The sequence below is a fragment of the Podarcis liolepis genome (assembly GCF_965112155.1).
Source record: "Podarcis liolepis genome assembly, chromosome: 4".
Taxonomy (NCBI): Eukaryota; Metazoa; Chordata; class Lepidosauria; order Squamata; family Lacertidae; genus Podarcis; species Podarcis liolepis.
Genome location: NC_139558.1, coordinates 74,521,549 through 74,546,324, shown reverse-complemented (window position 1 = coordinate 74,546,324; position 24,776 = coordinate 74,521,549). Strand labels below are relative to the sequence as shown.

The following is a 24,776-nucleotide window of genomic DNA, read 5'->3' as shown; positions in this document are numbered from 1 at the left end:
ATATTTGGTGTCATTTCAGGGGAAGATTCTTCACAATTCTTGCTGAATAACTAGGGCCACAAGCAATTTTATTAGTGCTGGCTATTTTCATGGGGGATTTGTGAGGCAAAGGATCTTGGGAAGGTCATTCTAAAACCTGATCGTCAAGTGCAAATTCTGGGTTGTTTAGCCAAGGCACTTCTTAAAATTTCCTCCCTATCCAGCACCCTCTCTGCAGCTTCCCTCACAAAGATTAGAGCAGCTTCCCAATGAAATAACTGTAGGAAGACCAAAAGTGGCAGCCCTCTAGGCAGCAGACAGAGAGCTGTGATGTCAAAGCTGTGGTAACCTTAGTAAGTGTGACATTTACTGGGCAGAATGTGAATTCCTATTCTGTTGCAACACAAAGGCAGAGAGGCACATCTTTTTTCTTTTGCCCATACGTTTGGAGCCAAAGGCAAAACCAAAGAGAATACATTGTCAGCTATGATCAAGCAGAATTTGAAATCCTACAGCTGGGCAGTGCCCCGTCTTCTGATTTCTATCTGTTTGGGTAAGTAACTGAGCTAATGAACTACCTTCATTTTTAGGAGATTGGAGCAGGGAGAGGGGACCTGTGGTTTCTCCTTATACAGTAGTTGCTTGTGGCAAACTAAGGGTGCAGTCCTATGCACACTTACTTGTCTGGGATGCAAGTAAGCTCCACTCAACACAATGGAACATAGCTTTGAGTAAACATCCATAGAGTCAGTCTGAGTAGGTTGTGATCTGGGCTGTATCTTATTGGTCTATCTTATTGGTATCTTATTGGTCTACTTTGTAAAAGGTGGTTGAAACGTATGCATCTGTAATTATAGACAGCCTTTAGTCTTTCACATTCTGTTAAGTCTATGGTTCTATAATTTATGAAGTTTGGTTTTATAAGGTGATTTTTAAACAAAAGGGGGGGTGCACGCAGTTTTCCATTAAAAAAAAGATCCTCAAGGCACAGAAGTTGCTTCTGTGCTGATCTTTTTACATCTGAAGTAAACCCCCCATTTCTGCTTCTCAACAAGCTGCTATAATTATGTTGCCTTTTTACTTAAAGACAGAATGTGGGAGTTTTAGAGAAGGGGTTTAGCTGGGCAAATTTGTCCTCAGGTTTTGTATCATTAGGACTTTATGTCTCTTCTTGTTGTGATGTACTGACTGCAAACCCTAATGAGAGAGCTGCTATAAATACACATTTTCTACGTCCTCCCTCACCCTGCAATTTGAAGAGATCTTGCGAGGTTATGCATAAACATTTGTCACAAAATCAGTTAAGGAGGACACAGTATTGTAATGTGTTTATTGCCTGGATATACAACCCCAGGCTGACCACATCCAAAGAGAATAAGGCTCCTTTGTGTTTAATGCATGTGTAGTGGAGTTAATATTGATACTGTTATAGGTTGAGGGTGCCAAATGCCTGGGTTTAGTAAATGCTGGAAAGTAGGATAAAGTAAACAGTGGCATGAAAAAAAATGGAGGCTTGAGGACACAATGGCGTTGAAGGAAACAGAAACCAAGGAGAATGTACAACTGAGCCAAAGCTTTGTGTGTGACCTCAGGAGGCAATAAAAGCTGTGCACGTATAGGCATGGATAAGTGGGCAGGCAAAAGAGGGAGAAATAGGACTGATAGGGTTGTTGCAACTAGAAGCTGGAGGGACAATTACAGCCAGCTGTGATTTCTACTGTCTCTGAAGCATAGCAACAGCCATCCCTAAGGGCAAGTGCCAAGATGAAGTGGTGATGCTGATGGTGGTGGGCTGGGTTTCACATATTGATTTCAAAGAAGTATCCAAATTCTGTGTCTGACGGTCCCATCTAGAAAACAAAAAGATGTCAGGATGCCAGCAACACCCTGCCTTCCAACATTTCACAGATGCACACAGGGACACTCCTGTGTGCTTGTATTACGGGAGGACAATATAAATAAATACAAGTGAACTAGTAACCTTTTGCAATGTTAAGAGCAAGTCCTCCATGGCGACCTTCACAGTGAAGCCCAGGGAATGAGCTGGTAATTGAACCAAAGATGGGAATCTTTGGCTTCCAGCAAAGCTTGAAACACACACACTTCAGGTCTGATATTTGAAGGTGGCAGATAAATCAAGCTGGTTGTACTGTTAAGAGCCAGTGTGGTGTAGTGGTTAGAGTATCGGACAAAGACCTGGGAAATCAGGATTTGAATCCCCACCAAGCCATGAGCTTATCCACACCTCAATTTGCCCTGCCACTTCCCACAAGGGAAACCCAATCTTCAGTGCTAAATCGAAACAGAAAGGCAATTCTGAAATTTTAAAAAAATCTTATTATATAAATTTGTTGTATGGAACTGGTGCAGTTACCAGTGCTACATAATACTTATTCTGCATTTGGGGGGGGGCTCTGTCTTTTAGTGTAGCAGCACCCAAACTTTGGAACTCCTTGCCTATTGACATTGAGCAAGTACCTTCACTGTACTCTGTTCTGCACCTGCTAAATACATTTTTGTGTAGGGAAGCCTATCCAGATATGTAGCTTGTTGACATGCATTTTAATCTAGGTTTTCACTTATTGTTTATTTTAATTTTTAAAAATGTCTTAAGTAGTTGTTTTTAACTGGGTTCTTTAATTACTGATAATCTCATTGTATTCTTTTTCTAAACTGCATTGTTGTTTTTAACAAACAATCAGTATATACATTTTATGAACTAAATTACAAAATAAAAGTCCAGAATCTATAGAAGGGCTTGGCAACTGCAAATATATAAGCCCTGTGTTTGGATGTTGCTGCACTGTCTGCATATCTGGTACCAGGACAATAAAACAACAATAACAAGAAAAACACTGGCTTTTGCCTATTTATAATATCTTAGCCTCGGTTCACCATCTGCAAAATAAGGATAATTGTGATGTACCACGTAAAATTGTTGTGAAAATAAAGTAGGGAATGAAATTATACCTAAATTATAAGAATAATTCAAATGATCATTCTAAGGGCAATTTTTTTTAATTGAACCAGTTTAATTATGCTTATGCATAGGTCTTCCTTTTAACTGTGGGATGTTGAAGCTAAGATAGTTGGTCTAGGCACATGACAGTGACTCACAGGCTCAAGTTGCCATAGCAAAAACCCTTGTTGTATTTACAGAGTCTTTAGTCTTCCTTTCTATATTGTTTGGTCCAGCCTCACTTGAAGTGCACCTGTTACTCTCTCTCCACTTGGCTTCACAGGCTACCAAAGATGGCTGGATGTCCGTGATCTCTTTCAGGGCAAAGAATTTTGTAAACAGTTGAGCCCCTCTGCTAGATATCTGTGATCTTTTAAAAGCTTTAGTCAAATGCAGTAATGTATATGTTTCCATATATGAAGGAGTTATGGTGCATAAACACTTATTTCATGGACAACATGGTTTGGTTTTGCTTATCATTTTAAAAATACATGCATGTTGAGGGGGGGGGGGAAACAGAGTTAAGGGGGTGCGGAGTGCTCAAACAACCCCACCTCCAACATTCAAATAATGAATGTGGGGATTGTGAGTCCATGTAGGCTAGCTGCCAATGTGCCCAGCTCTCCACACATTTGGTGTGTGTTAGAAGGGCCCCATAGCATGCACCAATATACACATGTATAGGTCCTATACATGAAACCAGTTATCTCAGTTGGTTAAAACGTGGTGTGGATAAAGCCAAGGTCATGGATTTGGCCACCTGCACATTCCTGCAGACCTGTTTACCTTTGGGGTCCCTTCCAACTCTACAATTCCTGGGCCAATCAAAGTCTATCTTGGAGTGAAATGAGGGACTTCTAAACCTCTAGAGTAGATGGAGCGGGAGGGGGAGTTGGGAAATCCTTTTGCACTAATGCTAATCCCTGCACTAGTACAAAAATGTATACCAATCATATCCAGAATTATGGTTGAAACAACTGAAAATGCATCTCTTGCCAGCAGACTCACAAAGTAAATCAGTACATACCCACCCTTTTATTTATTACCTATTCTCTCTCCCTTTCTATAATCTGCTATGAAGCCAGAACTTCCAGTCCTTTGAACCCCACACAACCCAGTTCGCCCATGTACCAGGGACGCAGACTTATAAAAAATATTGGGGGGGCCCGGGAAAGCTCATGAATAATAAATAAGCTCATGAATATGCAAATAAAGTGGCGCCGCCTCCTCGTGAGCGAATAGGGGAGAGTGTGCTGCGCCTATTAATCAGCTCCGAAGGAAATTGGGTGGAGCTTTTGCTCGGGAGGGAGGGCAGGAGGCATGCAGCCCGACCCTGTGCATTTTGGGCTGGGGGAGGGGCGGCGATGGCGCTCTGCTGGAGGGGCGCCGGAGATTATTGGGGGGGCGGAGCCCCCCCAAACGAATTTTTGAGGGGGCTCAGGCCCCCTCAAGCCCCATGGAGTCGGCGCCTATGCCATGTACAGAACCTTGCACATCCCCTAAATAATCGCTACCTTCTGTAAGTCTCACGAAGAACATTCATCTTTCTCTCTTCTTTTGCAGCTATTTATGCTGGTGTCGGAAATGCAGCCAAGGAGAACAGAGCTATCTCAACCCATTCACCTGCCGCTTCCCCCACAACAGTGTTTCACACATACGGAATGAGTCTTGTGTCTCCATCTGTGTCCCAGAGTCCAAGCAGAGAGAAAGCCAAAGAGGGTGAAACGGTGACCCTTGTATGCCGGTTCCGAAGTTCCCATGGCTCATCATTGAATAACCTAACAGTGAAATGGTACAAGGAGGATGAAAAAGGGTCGAGGGACCTAATGGAGAACAACATCACTGTTTTGGCAAACTACACTAGAGCATTCCTGACAGGGGATTTATCTGAAGGCGATGCATCTTTGACTATCTTAAATGTGACAACTAGCGATCATGGCACTTATTTCTGCCAGGTGACCCTTTCCAATGGAGATGTGGTGACAGGAGATGGCACAAAGCTCAGGATCCGCAGGGCGCTGGGTAATGTTTTGTTTTGTTTCTTTTTTAAATTAGCCCCAATCTGCACTATACACTAGGCTACCACTTTAAAAAATCATGACTGTCCTCTACTCCAGGGGTTTTCAACGTTTCCACCATCCCTCAGACCTTGTGGGGGGCCAGACTATATTGGGGGGCGGAATGAACAAATTCTTATGCCCCACAAATAACCCAGAGATGCATTTTAAATAAAAGCACACATTCTACTCATGTAAAAACACACTAATTCCCGGACTGTCCACAGGCCGGATTTAGAAGGCAATTGGGCTGGATCCGGCCCCCGGGCCTTAGTTTGACTACCCATGCTCTAGTCTCACCAGACTCCTGGGGAGTGTTGAGGGAGCTGAGAGTTGTTAGGAGACCCCTGTTCCCCCACAGAGCCACTATTATCAGGGAGGTTTAACAATGAATCACTCTTCACAAGGAGCTCTGAGAATCGTAGCTTTCTAAGGGGAATAGGGGGCCTCCTAACAACTGTATTCTTAACAAACTACAGTTCTCAGGATTCTTTGGGGGAAAGCCAAATGTCATTTGTTAAGGGTGCTGAAAGTTCCCCTCACAGAATTACAGCTCCCAGAGTTCCCTGGGAAGAAGGATTGATTGTTAACCTGTTGTGACAATTCTAGCTCTGTGAAGGGAATAGGCGTCTCTTAACACTCTTGGCACTCTGAACAAACCACAGTTCCCAGGATTCATTGCAGGGAAGCCATGATTGTTAAAGTGGCATAATGGTGTTTTATACATGTAGATGCATGGTGTTTTATACATGTAGATATGCACATCGTTGTGTGACTAATGTATGACCAGTGACATGCTTCTGACGTCTCTAATGATTTGAGTACAGTGGTACCTCGGGTTACATACGCTTCAGGTTACATACGCTTCAGGTTACAGACTCCACTAACCCAGAAATAATACCTCGGGTTAAGAACTTTGCTTCAGGATGAGAACAGAAATCGTGCTCCAGCAGCGCGGCGGCAGCGGGAGGCCCCATTAGCTAAAGTGGTGCTTCAGGTTAAGAACAGTTTCAGGTTAAGAACGGACCTCCGGAATGAATTAAGTACTTAACCCGAGGTACCACTGTATACACTTACATGTTTTGTTTGTTTATGTGCTCTTAATATGCCAAAACAGTTTACAACTGTGAAAACCAATCCCTAATTAAAATACACAGTAACATTAAAACACCTCTAATTAAAATTAGCAGTACAACAATTTTTAAAATTAAAACCATTAAATCCCAAGTTCAGTTCAGAAGAATGTTTGCCTGAATAGATGGGACTTCAGGAGCCAGAGAAACGCCAGCACTGGTACAGCCTCTTATATTTCAGCAGAGAGGGCATTTCACACCACTGGTGCCACGTTACCCCAGCCAATGGACAGGTTCAGTTTTGCCACAGGCCACAGTCCCTAAGTGAAGTATACATACGTGTGTGAACTAGCTTTGGTGCACACATTCTTCAGAAATTCAGGCACTGCTTTCACAGCAGAAAATATGTTAGGGAAATAACAGCAAAGGAACTTTTGTTATTTCTTCCTAGAATTTCTCTTCCAAGCTTTCTGAAAATATGGTCAAGGTGGTATTGTAATGTAGTCACAGCCTGATTAATTTCATCCATCTCACTTCATTTGACAGGTGGTAATGAGAATATGCAATCGTTATGAAGTGGCTGCTTTTCAGAAGCGGAACTCTTTGCAACGACATTTCTTACTTCAAATGAATGGCAGCAATTAAAGATTAAAAAGTACCTCCCGCTCAATTCTCCCCCCCCACCCCCCAGTGTTGTGATTATATCAACCTGTTCATCAACACCCAAGCTAGACCTAATAGTGGTTTTATACTACTTTCACCACCAATGAATCCTGGGAATAGTAGCTTGGTGAAAGTACTGAGACTCTTCGGTCACATATTCTGAGCACCCCCCCCCCCCCGGAGGGCCCCATTGGGAAAGGGGATGTCTACTAAATCACATGCTCTGCACAAATCCTATACATTTTATACCACTCTGTGTTCAGAGAGGAGTTGCTATAGCAGAATATTTCAGCATCTACCTTTAACATAGAGATGCCATAAGCTTTTGCAGTGACTCGATAAAACTTTCTGCCTCAAGCTGATAAGCCTTACTTTTTAAGCTCTCCACCTTTTCTCCATTTGTATGTTCTACTACTACTAGCACCCCTTTCTGGTACTTCCTTATCTTTTGGCCTACAATTTCTATCTAGAACCACCACCCTTTCTGTAATCATCTACTTCCCTCTCCTCCTTCAAGTGCTTCCTTAATTTGTCTGGTCTAACACCAGTTTAAAGATGACAACAAAATCTATACAAAGGTTAAACAGGAGCCTTTAGGCTGCCCATAAACAGTTTGCACGTAGACAGTGGATGAGCAAGCACACAGGTCATGTGGTCATAATTATGTCAGTGGAAAGTAGATCACTGACCCACATGAGGGTAATTAGTAAAAGGATCAGCTGGGTTCCTAAATACAAAATCTGGGGCTTAACACACTTTCCAGCAGGAGAGAACCCCCAGGAGCAGAGTTTAAATTCACAAAAGTCAAGCAGCAGCATAGCATGGGATATAGGCTATTAAACTCTTTTCATATCTCATTTAGTTGCATACAGCGCTCCTCATTTCTGCCCCTCTTGCAGTGAACAGGCCACATTGTTAAATAAGTTTTAAAAGACTTTACTTACAAAACTCCAACAATGGTCAGATTCATGTGTTATTCCATGCAGCAGCAAGAAGAACACAAGTAGAAATATCTTGTGTTACAAAATACAGAAAAGCTACCGAGCGCATGGTGTGAGCTCCTCTTGTGGTGAGTTCACATGGCAGAAGAGAGAGTGAGGAAAAGGAACCAGAGGAAAGTGGGCATGACCTAGCTGAGTCCAGGAGCACAGCTCTACAGCCTTAACTCAAGCACTAAATGGCACTTGTGCATAGTTATGTTTGACTGCAATTTCCCACAGTAATCTCCCGCCCCTACAAGTGAGCTGCATTGTATTTCTATTCAAATTATTTATTTATTGAATTTATAGCCCAGGGCAGCAAACAGATATACATTTTTTAAAAAAAAGCAAAACAGGAACATTCTAAAACAGATTAAACAGATTAAAACATTCTAAGAACATCTAAATACAGTTACAGTTATAGCACTTGTTTATAAATTTGCATATATACATAAACACATAACCATCTAATGCAGGTCTGCCTTCTTTTGTTCTTTGTGGTGATGTGTTTCCTCTTTTGGCAGGGGGGGCGGGGGTGATACTTTAATAGCAATTCCAACCGACTCACCTCCACTCCCAGTACAAACCTTGGTAGTACTTGTGTTACCTTGATAGGAAAACATGGGAAGGCACAGACCATAAGGCCAGAGCCAGGCTGGAGATCTTCTGTAGAGCAGAGTTTGCTGCCAGAGAAATGTAACAGGCCTAATATTTATAAATTCTTAACAGGAATAATTGTCCTATGCTTGTTTTGTCAGTTTAATGTAGATTGTAAAGTCCCTGGAATGGGGACAGCTTACATTCTACATTATTTGTATAGAAACAGGGCTTAGTATTAGCACAATATGAATGTTAAATAGTGGTGGAGTTCGCTACTCATAATCTACCAACCCACCTCAGTCACACTCTCTTCAGACTGTGTTCCAATTCACACAATTGGTTCTTGCTGTGTGTGTGTGTGTGTGTGTGTGTGTGTGTGTGTGTGTTTATTTGTTAGGCTTTCTCACTCTATTTTAAAAAGGCCCCTAGGCTGTGAATGTCCTCAGTTTTCCTAGGGAGATATTTTTGTCATTTTGGACGTAAAATAGTCTAGTCTGTAATGCAGAAGGTTACACCCCAAGAGTGTCTCTCGTTGTTCCTCTCACAGGTTTAGCAAACGTAGATCCAAATCTGCCTCCTCAGTTTCTCAGTGCAGCCTCTTCCAGCCAGTGTGCACTGAGTTTTCCTTACAATTCTCTATATTCAAGACGATTGATTTCTGATGCCTCTGTGCATTTCCCCTCAGGATTGTTTGGCATAGAAGAATCCATTGGAACAATCATTGGCGTGGTGGCAGCTGGCATTGGAGGCATGTTAGTTCTAATAGTAGTTTTAACTCCTCAGCTGAGGAAGTGCCTTCCATGTGCTAAAGCAACGTCGAACCAAGGTATGGTGACAGCAAAATGCTCAGTTGTTTGCCAGAATTATAGATGCAATGCATATTTGTTGCCAAATGCTTTCAGAAAAACAAGCTTTATACTGAATAACAACTAAAGAGATCTAAGAGAGATCGCCAGTGCTGATACTATCCAACGATCCAAGCAAATCTCTGCACTTCATTTTCTGAAAGGCTGGCCAGCTGCAAAAAAAGGGGGGCAGCTTTAGCATGGTGTAGAAGAGGAAATTTCAGCAGATGGAGCTAGTCTCTCTACGGGGATCTCTGCAGCACAATTTCTCCCATTGTTATACCTTTAAGATAGCTGATGATAGATAGCTTCAAGGTTGCTATACAAGGTAGCTGACCTTCCAGATTTTGCTGGACTTCAACCATTGGGAGCCCAACAACTTGTGGGCATCATATTGGCAACCTCTGGATGGAATAACTGCTTATAGGTGATAACTGAAGGAGGAGCCTTATGGAATTGGTCTCTCAGCAGAGCCAGTGGTGGAGGCCTCCAGTCCTGTCCCTGCATTTACTATATGGAATCGTGCAAATTGCTATTGGCAGGTAAAGGTAGCAGTGAGAAGAGCTGATGGAGGAAACCTGCAGTCGCATCTCTTTGCTATTGCCTATGTGTAGACATACAGTGCTATGCTTTCTTATTAAATAAACAGTTCACCACAATTGCTATCTGTATATATCTGTATGCTCAGCGATCTTCAAAGCATTTGGGGTTGTTTTGCCAAATTGTCTCTCTCTGTGTGTATACATACACACACATACACCACAAAAACAAAAAGCCCACTTAAAGAGGAAATAGTCTGGATGTTCTGTAAACAGGCACAGCAAGGTTCTTGAAGCAGATTGAACAAAGAACAAAGAAGAAACTGAATTGCACTGAGAAGATTAAGACAGCAGTCCCAGAAATACTTACTTGGAAGGTAGCTACAGTGACACCAATAGGTGTTTGTAATCTGAGTGAAAGCTTTTGAGATTATAGTCCTTGAGATGGTGTTAGAGCTGGTAGCAGCACAAAGCCTGCTACAATGGCTCTGACTTCAAGGACTTATTGCATGATTCTCTGTCTAAGAAACCAAGTGTAGCACAAAACAGTCGGATTGAAAAGCTTGCCACATGTTTAAATTCATCTGGGTGTTATTGAGTTGCTGCAGCTGTCTCCATTCTAATTCTTTTAGGACCAATAAAACAACCATAAAAGGTCCCTTCAAGGTGCAGAGCTGAACAAGGCCAATGTAAACACAAGAAATGATTCTACATTAACATGATTAACATGAATTTTGTGCCGCTCTTGTATATTATATTTGTGGCAAGGGTTTGGCTAACCTACAGTGGAGCCAAAAAATCAGAAGTGCTTGCACAGCTCAAGCACATTACTACATTAACTTTGTGATCATACAGGGCTGCGTACACATTATACCTTTAAAGTACCTTTGAAACACAGCTTCCTTGGCAATGCCCAGAATTCTTTGATAGGAAAAATGTGCTTTGAACGTGCTTCAAATGTATATTGTGGAAAAATTGTTTGGAAAATACTTAGTTGCATTATAGTATGTCATATCCTCTACTTCATTGTTTATTTACTTAATCTTTTTTCTTCCTCCACAGCATAACTTGGACAGCATGGTTAAAGTAATTGCCAGATTTGCCACCGACTATATCGTTTTCTGAATGTAAGCAAAAATGTCAGCTGTTTGAGTGTTTTCTATAACCTACCTAAAAATGGTATAATAAAAATGCTTTACCATCCTTTTAGAACATATGCCTCAAATTGTGACTACAGCTTAGTCATAAGATAAGCATCCTCTTCCAACCCCCCCCCCTTTTACAATAGCATCCTCACTACTAAATAAAAGAAGAAAACTATATTAAAGCATAGAAAGGGGGTAGTTGCACTGAGCATTATATCTTCTCCAGACACAATAAGCCAGTGTGTGGCCAAGATGGCCGAACCTCCTGTTCTCTATCAGTAAAAAGCTCTCTGCTGTATTCAGGAATTTTATGGTGCCTTTCTGCACTTAGAGTATCTCTCTTACACTTCCTGTTCCATAGGACTGTCACTTTATCGGAACACAGCATCACCAACCACAAAGAACCTGTGGAGGTCCAGGATGGTTTGGGCACAAGCACTGTAGTTATACGGACTTACTGTATGCACCACTTCTTTAAAAGATCGTAGCATGGCATTTCAAAAATACTTTTGTAGGGCACGTTTTCCATGAGAAGATAATCTATGCAACCAACAGGTGTAGAGGTCATTGTTTAATCTGTCATTTCCAGAAATCTGAAGATACACACACAATTCAGAAGCTGCTAGTCTAGTTGAATGATATACAAAATACAGAGAGCTTAGAGTGGAACTGATGGTTTCCATTAAAAAGTAGTCTTAATGCCTACATTTCCCATAACTGCATACAGGGTAAATATGGCCGCACAGAAAATTTGGCCAGAAGGCATAGCGTCGGTTAAAAGGGGCAGATCTCCAACACTTGGCTGCTTCTCTGTCACATTGGCATATGATTTTTTGACATCTGTCTAACATTGTATCTGAAAAAGAGAAAAGCCAGGTGAATAGTTAAAATGGAATAACAGCACCAAACTGGAACAACTAGCCACAAATTGTTAATGTCTATTGGCATTTGTTATTCATTGCAGCTGCTTTGGGAATTGTGATAGACCAGGAAGGAAATATAACTATAAATCAAAATAAGTAAGTCATTCTTAAATTTTAGGCTCAGATTTCTGAAAGCAGTTACAATAACAGGTAGCAGATAGGGACAGTTTTCACAATGGACAGATGATGATGATGATGATGATGATGATGATGACTGATTAAATTCGTATACTGTCCATCCAAAGATCCCAGGGCAGTTCACAACAGAAAAATACAAAATGAGAACACAAAATAGACAATAAAACAAAAACAAACCAGTAACACGCCCACACACAATCAGATTTAAAAAGCCATAGAATGTTAATCAAACAAAGGCCTGTTTATAGAGAAACGTTTTTGCCTGGTGCCTAAAGATATGTAATGAAGGCGCCAGGTAAGCCTCGCTGGGGAGAGCATTCCACAAACAGGGAGCCACCACAGAAAAGGCCCATTCTTGTGTTGCCATGCTCCAGACCTCTTGTGTAGGAGGCACATGAAGAAGGTCCTCAGATGATGATTGAAGGATCTGGGTTGTTCATATGGGGAGAGGCATTTGGGGCTTTTTGGTCTAGAAAAGAGTAAGTGACATGATAATGGTGTACAAAATTATGCATGGGGTAGAATCCATGTATAGAGATAGGGTGTGGATAGAGATAAGTTTTTCTTCCTCTCACTTGCACTCAATGAACCTGAATGCTGAAAGATCCAGGACAGAAAAAGGAAGTACTTCTTCACACTGTGTGTAGTTAAACTATGGAATTGAAATCAGTGGATTTAAGTCTACTCTGAGTGGACCCTAACACTAGATCATGCATTGCTTATCAAGATAAAATGGATAAATACAATGAAATTAAAATTGTTACCTTACCACATACCACAGTATTGTCATTACATGTCCATTTATATCTACGTATTATGGGGTTACAGCCTTGTTCCTCTGCAAAGCCATAACAGCAGTCATGTTCGTGGCAGCACCTATAAGCAATAGAGATTGAATTGTGCCCATTATATTTTGTGAGCGTTTCTTCGAGGCCCATCCAAGATTTAAAAAGAGGTATGTGCCAATACAGAAGTACCATATTTTTCGCTCTATGAGACGCACCAGACCATAAGACGCACCTAGTTTTTGGAGGAGGAAAACAAGAAAAAAAATATTCTGAATCCCAAAAGCCAGAACAGCAAGAGGGATCGCTGCCCAGCGAAAGCAGTGATCCGTCTTGCTGTTCTGGCTTCTGGATTAGCTGCACAGCCTGCATTCGCTCCATAAGACGCACACACATTTCCCCTTACTTTTTAGAAAGGAAAAAGTGAGTCTTATAGAGCAAAAAATATGGTAAATTCTTCAACTAGACAGGCACTCTCCAATATTGTTTCAAGTACTTCTAGTGTTTCAGGGAAAACCCATTAAGTTTTTACATTAAGTATATTTATCCCTCTGGAATCATTCATTTGGTAAACAAACAACAAGAACGCGGTGCATGCAAATATTACACCTACCACTTCTCTCAGTGAAGCAAGGGTTAAAAAAGAAATCAAATTTATCTCTAGTGAAAGTCCACTTGTTCCAAATCAAGTTAAAAGAGGACACACGACATTCCTTTTCTCTCATTGCATTCTCTCAACTTAGCAACATGGCAATGTCATCTGGCATAATAAAGGGCAGGTTTTGTTATGTGCTGATCATGTTACCTATTATTCTCACTACTCACTCACCAGCACTATGTGATTTTGTCACTGGCTTGTGCTACCACAATTAGGGATGGGCAAATCTGTCAAATTTGGTTTCTCATTTTCAAATCTCAAGTTCTGTTCTGTTCTGCACATTTCCCCCAATTTTTGAAGTCCTCAAGAAAACTCCAATTCCCCCAATTTTTGAAGTCCTCAAGAAAACTCATGCATTTTAGTGCATTTCCCCCCTCTTAATGTACATGTTTCTATGTAAGTTTGCATAATATACACGTTTATGCAAAGCAATTTCCCCTAAAATAATGCATTTTTGTATGTTATTTTTCACTAACATATGCATTTTATGGATGCTTTACCCCAGTACATGATTTTTTTGCACACATTACTTGGCTGGAGAACGGCACTGCAAATTTCAGAGAAGTGAGAATTTTGAAGGATAGCTGTATTTTGGTTCTTGTATTGTTTTGGAATATGTGAATTTGGTAGGTTCACCTTTAAATGTGAACGGGATCAAATTTCTGCCCCATCCCTAACCACAATATAGTTTCCTACAGTTTCTCTTCCACAAATTAAACCTGCCATCATTTCAAGGGTATTAAATAAGGTTGGGTGAATTCAATTGAAGAATGACACTTGGGGATGTCATTGATGTCCTTACCAGTCTGTTTTGTCCTTAGGCCATCCTCTTCCTCCTGGGCCGCAGTAGCATCCATAACCTAAATATGCCAAAGGAAATCTTCTTGTGCCACACTTTATGGCTCCAGATAACTCAAGGAGGCCTCTTTTGTGTACAGAATGGTTCTTCCCAAGAACACTATTCCAAACTGCAAAGGCAGAAAAGTAAAATTTTAGTGCATCTGAGTTAAAAAACCATTACTCAAAATCCTAGTTTCCCATCTTTACACTTTCCCAGTTCTGAATTAATGTATGTATTATTGATAATATCTTTAAAATGCACTATTCCTCACAAAGAGTTATACAACTCTACACACATCATTTCTGCAACCAAGGGTCTGCCTCGCATTCCCATTCGTTTCAGTTGAGAATGACATTCCAGGTTAGCGTCCTTCACTTAAATGTACAGGTGTCATCGTCCGTCCCCCGACTAATGCAGAGATTACGTTCTGGGCCCCTGCACACATAGGTGAACTTGTGTAAAGTGGGGAGTAACCCACTTTAATAGGGAGGGCATGCAGGGAGGAGAGAAAGAGAAAGAGACTCACAAGCACCGCTGGGGCTGCTGCTTGGAAGTTGCCTGGGGCCTCTGCCCGGCTTGCCCCAAGCCTCCCCTCGATTGGGGCCACTGCCCAGTGCAAGGGAAGGCTAATCTATTTATTTATTTTGCAGCAACCTGCACAAATGTAGTCACACGTAAGTGGAATGCGGGTGCCTGTACTTACGGGACCGCCTCTCCCAGTATGCCCCGCAGAGGACCTTAAGATCCATAAATAGCAACACCCTAGAGGTCCCGAGCCCTAAGGAAGTCAGATTAGCCTCAACCAGAGCCAGGGCCTGTCTCATGAGACCAGGGCCCTGCAGGATCTGATTTCTTTCTGCAGGGCCTGTACGACAGAGTTGTTCCGCCTGGCCTTTGGCTTGGAATCAACTTGATCCCCTCCCCCTCTTTCCTTTCTCCTTTCTCCTTCTGTGATGGAACTCCTATTTGGGGACTTCCCTGGCTTTTTTCTGGCCCACGTAGGATCAGTCTGGATAGTTGGCCTTGGTGAAGATTTGGCGTTTTCATCCCCCAAAAGTTTTTGATTTGAGTTTTTACTGAAATGAGGCTGCATTTTAATGTTGTACTTAATCTTGTTTTTAAGTTGTATTTTAATCAATTGTTTTTATACCTGGTGTTAGCCGCCCTGAGCTCAGTCTTGGCTGGGGAAGGCGGGGTATAAATCAAATTTATTATTATTATTACATATGCACACACAGCATTCTGGATCAGATATGTCTAAACATTATCAGGATCAGCATCATTTTTTCCTACAGAACTTCTTTGACTTTATTTAGAGTTTTTCCTTTAATCTATGTATTTGTATTATATAAACCCATTTGGTTCTTGCAAAATGGAAAATATGTTTCATCACAGCCAATTCTAAGGAAATTGCATAGGCTTTAAATGTTTAGACTCCAAAGGCACTTTGGTTAAAGCATTCTGCTGAATCCAAGACTTAAACAGGCTTCAGAAACACAAGTGTCTCTGCACTATAAACCTGAGGAAAGTGACAGTGTACCTCATCGTCTTCAGGATGATTTAACAGGGACATTTAACAACTGCCAAGACAAAAAAAAACCAACCACCCTCAAACTGAAGACTACTGTTTTAATACAGACCGGCTGTTGTTTTTTGATACATTCCTTGGCTATCAAGTATGCATTCTGAAAAAATGTAGCATTCCTTCTCTACTTCACCGTATTCAAGTCTAATTTTAATAAACATGTAAGCAGCAGCTCTGTCTTAAAAAGGAAACACAAACAAACAGCAGCAATGTCTGTGCCATAACTGTGAGGTGATTCAGGTTTTAAAGGCACAGAGAGTCCACCCTAAACATATTAGTTACAAATAAAACATTGCCGTTAACAGAAGTCTGTTTGAAAAAAAACTTTTTAAAAAATGAGAAAAGCCTCCCAATCTGTATGTATAGAAGAAAGGAGTATATATGAATTCCTTGCTGAAAATTATTGTACTATAAGAACAGCATAAACGTTCAAGGTGATTGACAAAGTATTAAAGTACACAAATTGCAAACTTCACTTCTCAGTATTGAAAGAGCTGACAGGAAGGGAAAGAGCACGCAACTTAATGCAATTCTCCCTCATTCCTGCTACAAAGTAGTTAAATTCCAAGCTGAGTATCCTTTTGAGGCTATGTCAATCAATAACTGAGTTTGTTTACACAATTAAGATCAGCTCTTTACCTGATGAACTATTTCATTAAATTGTTCTTTCTGACTCGAATAGCCAAGACCATGTTGCTAAGAAAAGTTGAACAAGTTTTTAAATACCCAGCAGGCCCAGTTTCCTCTAACTCTACCTAATAAATAGCAAAATAGTTACAAAAATGTGCCTGGCAGTTGGGGTGGGATCTTATGATCTCAACTTTCCTGGCACCATGAAGTTTACACTGGCAGGCATTAAGCTGCAGTAATACAGGCACCCTCAAATAATTTAAAGGCCTTGCAATAACGGTGCCACATGCTTCGGTTCTGCTGTGTGCTGCTTCTGTAGTGGGGCCTTATAAAAAGAGCTTTATTTCCTTCCTCCCGTCCACCCTGGACTTTAGATGAATAAAAACTAGCTATTCACATTTCGCTGTTTAAAGTACAGGGAAGAGGCAAACAGATAGTTACAGCATGAACAAAGACAATCATTCAGATATGAGAAAGACACCTGGCAGTATGCCAAAGCACCTAAGACCAAGCCATTCTATTGACCTAATTCCACTGAAGCATTTTTCAGTGTCTAATAACAGCCTGAACAGTGTCCTGGTGCAAATCCAACTGCACTGAAATAAGTCCACCCATTTGAAGGAGTTTTATCATACTTTGTAAACTTTCGAGCTTATGAACTTTCAGACTTGTAAACACAGCGGAACATGTTTCGCCTGCACTATTTACATGCTCAAACAATGCGCAGTTATCATTAAAATCAGCTACTGAAAGCCCAGCTCCAGGACGATGATGACAATATGAAAAAGATAAGCTTACTCACCTGCCCAAAAGCTGTTTGCTTTGGTCGATAAGAATGGTGTAAAGCCCAGTAATGAAACCTCTGCACTAAGGGGGGCACAAAAGCACAGGTGTTTTTATGAGGTCAGCAGCTACATTGCTTGGCATCTATTTTGTACTTACCTGCTTGAAACAACAGCAGTGTCACCAGCCGGAGTTCCATTTGGAGGTCAACTCAGAATGACCCCCACCCTTTCACTCGGACACACATAGCCTGACTGTCTAGAGTCTCCCTGTAGTTCTGCTGTCAAACTGAGCCAAGGAGTGGGAGTGTATAAACACTCTGACAAGGCTGCTCCTCTACGGTCTACTCTCAGAGCTAAATATATGTGTGTGTGTGTGTGTGTGTGTGTGTATATATATATAGTTAAAGGTGAGACACTTCCTTCTGTGTTTCAAGTGCCCACTGTCCAGAGACTGATGGAAGGCCCAATTCACTAAGAACCTTTACCTTACTAAGAACACATCTGGCAAACACAGCTCAGTGCCTCTGTTTGCACGTTGTTCCTTTTGGGAGGGGTTGTCGGGAGGGAATTATGTCTCTTGGACAGGTTTAGATGCTGCAGCCAATAAGCCGGGAGCTCCTTTCCTAAGCTGTTTGCTTACATCCTCAACTGACCCCTCCAAGTCGTTTCACTGCTGTGTTCGCTACAGTCCAATTTTTATAACTGGGTAGCATTTGAGTTTATAGCCACTGGCAGGAATCTTCTAATTAAAAAAACAACAACTGCAAATGCCAAGCTGAAACAATAAGCTTCTACCTACAATTTCCTGAGATTTTAACACACTAATTGACGTTATAGAAGTGGTTCAGGTAGGCTTGTAAATGTTAACTGTAATTTCTTTGGCTGCTCATTGCCTTAAGGGTGCATCGTAACTTTAAACCAGGGACAGGGAAATGTGACCCTCCTGAGGGCCACACGTTCCCCATCCCTGTTTTAAATTATTGATTTCATATCAATAAACACTACACTACTACGTCTGAGAATCAGACGTTGAGGATCATCATCAGAGAGTGATCATTGCAAAATGGTTGCATGCCACCCCAATCTCTGAGCCCAGGGTTCGGCTTCCTTGGAATGAGGGACAACAGAGACTGGTGTCTTGATGATACTATGGTTTATTTACACGCATATGCTACCTGAGCCTACAGTGGAGGAGCTCACAGTATTAACAACCCAAGAGTATGGTTACCAGATTTTTTTCAATGAATCCGGGGACACTTTTTTTTGAAAGCTGAGTAGCAACAGGCAGTCAGTAGTGGAGATGGTGAGGCAAAAAACTCTGGGCCCAAGCACACATGCATATTGTATAAAGGTGCAAAGCCCTTCTTTTGCACCCTGTGAAACATAAATGTGCAGAGTTTTTTAAAAACTGGGCAACAGTGCACTGCCTGCCCGTGACTTCTGAGCCTCCCCCGGTCTCCTGCCCCCTTCCCCCTTTGTTTTGACAGATCAGGGGAGGCTCGGGAGTCACGGGTGGGTGGCTGTTGCCCAGTGTTTTTTAAAAAAAACTCTGCACATTTATGTTTCACAGGGTGCAAAAGAAGGGCTTTGCACCTTGCCTGGCAGAGAAATCACATGCCTTGTGCCCCTCCTGGGCAACGCCCTCCACCCGTGACTCCTGAGCCTCCCCCAATCTGTCAAAACAAAGGGGGAAGGGGGCAGGAGATCTGTACCACCAGGTGTCCCTGGTTCCCTTTTGGTAGTGGCTGCAGCAGCGAGCAGCTCCTGAAGCCAGCCAGAACCAACTGCGCTACCAGGCTGGCTCCTGGCTGCTGAGGCTGCCACTGCCACGTTTCCCAGGGACAGATTTGCAAATCTGGGGACATTCCAGGGACGGAATTTGTCCGGGGACAGATTTGCAAATCCAGGGACTGTCCCCGGGAACTGGGGATGTCTGGTAACCCTACCCAAGAGGGTCTTGCTTCCCCCAGCCACAGCCTTGGATTCCAGCAGAAATCTTTCTCTCAGCAACCCAGCCTGCTTATTTCCTCTAGCTTCTAGCTCACAAACATCAACTCAGGCTTTTGTCTTTCTTATTACCAGACAGTGGAGGGAAGGAGGCACACCCATTTGCTCTCTGGCAGAGAGCCACTTATTTTGTTTCATTAAAGGCCCATACTTTGGGGGTCACTATCAAGAACCTGGCCTGGCTATTCCAGCAATTTAAACCCTAATGAATCCAGCACAACCGCAATGGCCCCTAACTCTCTCTCTCTCACACACCTGCACAGTCCTTAGGATAGTCACCAGAGGCTCTTATCTAGGTTCTCCCGCTAGGTTCTCCCGCTGAGGTTAAGCAGGAGATAATTTTTGTAGAACTTTTAGTGGATTCAGAACTGGGCATAAACTGTTTTCCTGTTTTATTTTTAGGCCTGTTCTTATACTGATTTTATACAAGACTGTTTTTACTACTGTTTTGTTTAGGATTCCTTGTTTTCACATTTCTTCTATTAAAACTGATTTAATTATTGGATAGCAGTGAAAAAGGCAGGTGAAAAAACTGGGTCAAAAAAGCATTTGTGTTTTAATTTTATGGACTGTTTCATGTTCTTCTTTTTTAGGTTTTTAATTCTCTTTATGAGTTTTATCTGCCTTTTATTGTATAATATAGGGGTTTTTTTTACAGTTTCAGGGATTTTGCTAGTTGCTCAGAATCGTATTTTTCCCCTTCTTCTTTTAGAAAAGATGGAACAAAATTATTATAAATAACATTTCTGGGAACCAGTGCCAGCTCCCCTGTGGTAACCTGCTTTTTCCTCATTTCCATTCAGATGAGAGGCGGGGAAGATTATAGACATGGTGACAGCTAGACAGTTGCTAACATTTTCCCATTATTTCTTCCAGGTTTTCCATCTTGATCTTTTGCTGTCCTTCCTCTCCCCCCCCCCCTTGCATCCCCTTTTGGGTTTCTCCCTTCTTACTCTCACTTTATGAATGGTGTGTTGATTAAATGAGCATGAGGTTTCAACAATGAAACTGCAATCCCTCCCACCTCTTCCTCGATGTGCAAAGGACACAGTGCAATTGCCATTGCTTGCCCCTCTCTGCTCCCCAAGGCCTTGGCCTGCAAATTAATCTTGCTTGGATCTATGAATGCCTGAGAGAAGTTTGGGGGTGGGGTGGGGTGTTGCACAGCTCCATTGAGTTATATATGTCATGCGCTCTCTCTCTCTCTCTCTATGCGTGTTGTACAATTCTGCCTGGAAGGCAGATAGGAACTCGTGGTCCCCAGACTAATTTCATGCACTTACTTGTTCTTTAGACTATCCCTCTGGCAATTATATGTACATCATGTGTTTGTTTGTTTGTTTGTTTGTCTGTCTGTGTGAAAGAGGGAAGGAGGAGAAAAGGGGAGTGGATTGAAAGGCTTGCAATGACCTGCAGTGTGGGAGGAACCCAGGGAAGAGAAGGAAGCTGGAACAGGGAAAACCAGGGAAAAATGCAATTGAAATGGATGGAGTATGCCAAGCCGGGTGGGGCGAGGAGCAGTCAGTTCCAGTCTGAGTGATGGAGTGGCAGAAAGAGCTCCATACAACCGCTCAATTTCCCATGCAAGATGGGGTGAATTAGTTTTGCCTTGCATCTCTGCTGTGGGTTCCTCCACTTTCCTAAATAAAGGAAAAGCGGACAATGGCATTTTACTATAGAAGTGTACTGAAGAAATTGTGGATCAGATATCCTGTTACCAAAAATATAAGACTCAAATACTTACATTTTTTCTTCCCCTTCCAATATTTTAATCACACGTACTTGGATTATCATCACTTTAGAAACAAAAAGCCGCAGCCAGATTAGAACACTTCAGCCCTAACTTCTCCATCTCCAAAAGAAAATGAGCTCTCTTTCTTAGAAAAAATTACCAAGAAAGCAGAATATTCATGGAGTGTTGTCCTTCCAGGATTTGGCTGCTGAAAGAAAGTAAACTCCAAAGAGTTTCAATATAAACAGCACACAGGGTGCTTCCAGATTGTTGCTATTTTGCAAGTGGGAATCAGTCGCATTCCAACAAATTCAGGTTGCACAGTTAAAGTAGATTAGCACAATAAAAAAAGATTGGCCTTTTTGCTGAAACAAAAGTGATGGAAAAATGCAATAGAAATGCTTGATGTGATGTGGTAGAACCACCGCACAAACAAACCACAGTGAATGCTCAATAAATAAATGACGTCATGTAACCTCCACACAAACCTTGTGCAAACGAATCAGGGTGAATGCTCAATAAGCAGGTTGCCTGGCTGGAAGTGACCTAAACCAGTATTTTCCATGCCACAATAACTCCTGCTACTCACCTTACCACAGTCTGTCAAAGCTTCGCTGTCTCTTCACCAGCACAGCCTTCACAGGACAGCAGTGAAAGAATAATAGTCATTCTCTCAATTACAAGGGAGACAGAGGTGGGCAGGAGAAAGGGCAGCTTTCCAGCTGCCAAACAACGCATAAGTGAAACGAGGGCGGAATCTACACACATATAAAAAGCATTCTGAAAATGCTTTTTTAAAAAGCGTTTTTAAAAATACATCAAATTTTCCATAAACCATCGCCATCTAGTGTCACATTGTGTATTGCACTTAAAACACACTAAAACGTTTTATTTGCAGCTGTATAGCTGAGTCCTAGGTACTTTTAAAAAGCCAGGATTCTTTAATTATAAATACTTAAGCTACTAAGGTAAAAGTAAAGGTAAAGGACTCCTGGATGGTTAAGTCCAGTCAAAGGTGACTATGGGGTGTGGCGCCCATCTCCCTTCAGGTCGAGGGAGCCAATGTTTGTCCACAGACAGCTTTCCGGGTCATGTGGCCAGCATGACTAAACCGCTTCTGGCGCAACGGGACACTGTGACGAGTGCCAGCGCGCATGGAAATGCCGTTTAGCTAATATATTTAGGTGTCAACTAAACCTTTAATTTCAAACAGTGCAGGTCTTAAGACAGGCATTTGCAACCTGTGGCCCTCAATATGTTGTTGACTACAGTTCCCATTATCATTGCCCATGCTAGCTGGGGCTCATAGGAGCTGGAGTCTAGCATAACCTGGAAGGCCACAAATTCCTCATCTCTAGTTTCAGGGGCCATAGTGTTTTCCTTGTCTGAAACTCATATACCAACAGAGCCACGGGAGTAAACAACACTGATGAAATTGAATTCTGTGAAGACTAGTCTTAGCCTACTGTGACAAACCTCTTAAAAAAACAAAACAATATCCCTCAGTTGCCAACAGCCTCCATCCCACGTCTTATGTAGTTAGGCCAACGTTTATAATGTTGCTAAAGTTATTTTGGAGAAGCGCTGAAATATTCTAGCCCATTGGTTTCAGACAGGGAACCACTGCTTCCACCTAGTGGAAAACAGCAATAAAGAGTGTAGCACAGACCAGAGGTTGGATTTTTACTTCTACTTCTACAATTCTACTTCTCTTATATCTCTCTTTCCTTCCTTGATAACTTTTGGAAGCATTGGAAATGTTGAGGGAGACATGAACTCTCTCCATTCCAGGATTTTTGGTTTTTTTAAGATGAGATAAACATACTTGGGGAAACTGAAACTCATGCAATACATATGCAATTGCAATATTTATATAACCAGAGGATTAAGAACTAGCAGAAAATGTGACATTCCACCACATGTTTAGGACACAGGATTCTTTAGCAGTGTTTCAGCACATATGAGAGGATTGGGATCTCAAATTTGCTGTAACACAACAGAATTTCTATAGCAGTACTAGAGAAACACAATGCAAAGACTGGAAACAGAAAGGACTACACACAACAAGAGACCTTTATAGTGAAATGAAGCCTCTTGCTGGAGTACAAATAAAATGACATTAGGGTGATCTTGAAAGAATGGTTTAACAAACAATTCATCTTTTCTGGGAACACTGGCAATTGTAGCTCTGTGAGGGGAAACATGAATCTCCTAACAACTCTTAGCACCTTGAACAAAATACAGACCCCAGGATTCTTTGGGGAAAGCCATGACGGTTCACAGTGGTAGAATAGTTCTTTAAATGTTTGGTGTAGGTGGGGCTAAAGTTGGATGCAGCCCTCAGTTTTTAATGTTTTATCTGGTGCATTATATAAATGTTGTGAACACTTGAACACTCTTGCTAAAAACTGTATATATATCAAACATTACATAGTGAGACTTACGTATGGTCTACAAAATAGACCGCAATATTTCCAAAACTACAGAACGAATGGAATTTCTATCAAAAGGCCTTTCAGCTCAGATACAACTCTAGAAGCAAGATAGAGATGCATCTTCCATCTTTTTTTCCACTTCCACTGAGCCCTTCAAAGAGCTCAAGGCAGGCTTTCTGTCAACAAAGAAAGGTGTTGTGTTTAAATATTACTCACTTAACGACTTCCTTTTATGTTTGTAGCTGATGTACAACCCCTGCAGATGTTTTCTGGTGGTTTCTATACGTACATTAAAAAAACAACAGAGCCGTGAACCAGCCCTCTCCTCTTCACAAACGATATAATCAGTAACATCATTTGAACAAAATTGGGATAAACAGTAGGAGCGATATTCAACTAAGCCTGCGTAAACACTATACTTTTAAAGCACATTGAGCATTTAATATCAGGGCCATGTGTTCAAGCCCAATGTTGGGCAAAAGATTCCTGCATTGTAGGGAGTTGGTGGTCCCTACAATTCTATGATTCTAAGAGTAGACCCACTGGTTTTAGTGGGTCTATTTAGAGCATAGCTAAGGGTGGATATCATCTTAGGTCTCTCCAGTCTCCAATAACATGCTTCATAACACAAAAGAGTAGCAGTATTTGTGCAGGAAGATGACAGTTGCAATATCTAAAGACAAGCAACCATTTCGTGACAGGGGATTTGGGTGGAAACAGATTACTTCATCAGCTGCATTAAGAGGACAGATAAAGTACTAGCTAGAGGTACCATGTGTGAGATACAGGGGTGACAGAATGAGGGTATCTTAAAAAAACCAAAACAACTACTGTATTAGAGCAACTCAGTTTACAGCAATTAAGGTATAATCTCTTTTCAGTCACTCCCCTCATAAAACTAAATTCAGGTATCTTCAACAGTCTTTCACCATAGGAAAGAAGTGATAAAATAAGAGAATAAATGAATAAAACAGATGGGAATGAAAAATGGTCTTCACAGAAGTAAGGCCCATACTGCTTTAGTCAGACCTTCTATATTTATCATCAAATAGTACTATTTCATTTACAGTCAGTTGTATCAGCCTCTAAAATTAAATCCAATATTAAAGAGGGAATTGTATGCTTTCCATGGGTGCAGCATCAGTTTGGGCTATGAAATACACTCTCGGACTTAGATCTTCTATCAGGGAGCACTTGAATAGGTATTGGGATCCAAATATCCGAAAGGGCACATCTTCCCATAGCAGCCTGTTGCCCAGGCTCCATTTAACACAATAGGACTTCTAAGTAAGCATGCGTGGAAGTGCACCATTAGTCACAACTAATTTTAGCTGGATTGAAACCAATAAATTATGCACTGTTTCTACCGCTTGAGGCCAATTTCCAATACTGAAACAGCAACCACAACATACACACC

The 24,776-nt window shown here is 41.6% G+C and overlaps 2 protein-coding genes across 6 annotated transcripts; one reads left to right on the top strand and one right to left on the bottom strand.

Annotated features, from left to right (window-relative positions):
* Positions 1–20,171, top strand: LOC310705679 (uncharacterized protein). 2 transcript variants are annotated; one of them, XR_014525446.1, is made up of 5 exons: positions 1–532; positions 4,502–4,960; positions 8,997–9,137; positions 10,758–10,822; positions 20,069–20,171. XR_014525446.1 is itself a non-coding variant. In XM_083500426.1 (4 exons), exons 1-4 carry the CDS (start codon positions 466–468, stop codon positions 10,760–10,762), a joined length of 672 nt encoding a protein of 223 aa, XP_083356552.1. In that variant the 5' UTR covers positions 1–465; the 3' UTR covers positions 10,763–10,965. The 2 variants fall into 2 exon arrangements, 1 of the variants encoding a protein (XP_083356552.1); XM_083500426.1 differs by lacking the exon at positions 20,069–20,171 and having other exon boundaries at positions 10,758–10,965.
* On the bottom strand, positions 11,378–18,426 carry LOC310705680 (phospholipase A2-like). 4 transcript variants are annotated; one of them, XM_083500428.1, is made up of 4 exons: positions 17,343–18,426; positions 14,147–14,312; positions 12,671–12,777; positions 11,378–11,696 (listed from the first exon to the last, which is right to left on the bottom strand). In XM_083500428.1, the coding sequence occupies exons 1-4, from the start codon at positions 17,380–17,382 to the stop codon at positions 11,536–11,538; spliced, it is 474 nt and encodes a 157-aa protein (XP_083356554.1). In that variant the 5' UTR covers positions 17,383–18,426; the 3' UTR covers positions 11,378–11,535. The 4 variants fall into 4 exon arrangements, with proteins under 4 accessions (XP_083356554.1, XP_083356553.1, XP_083356555.1 ...); XM_083500427.1 differs by lacking the exon at positions 17,343–18,426 and adding an exon at positions 14,889–16,403; XM_083500429.1 differs by lacking the exon at positions 17,343–18,426 and adding an exon at positions 14,889–16,403 and having other exon boundaries at positions 11,556–11,696; positions 12,666–12,777.
* Positions 20,172–24,776: the final 4,605 nt, after the last annotated feature.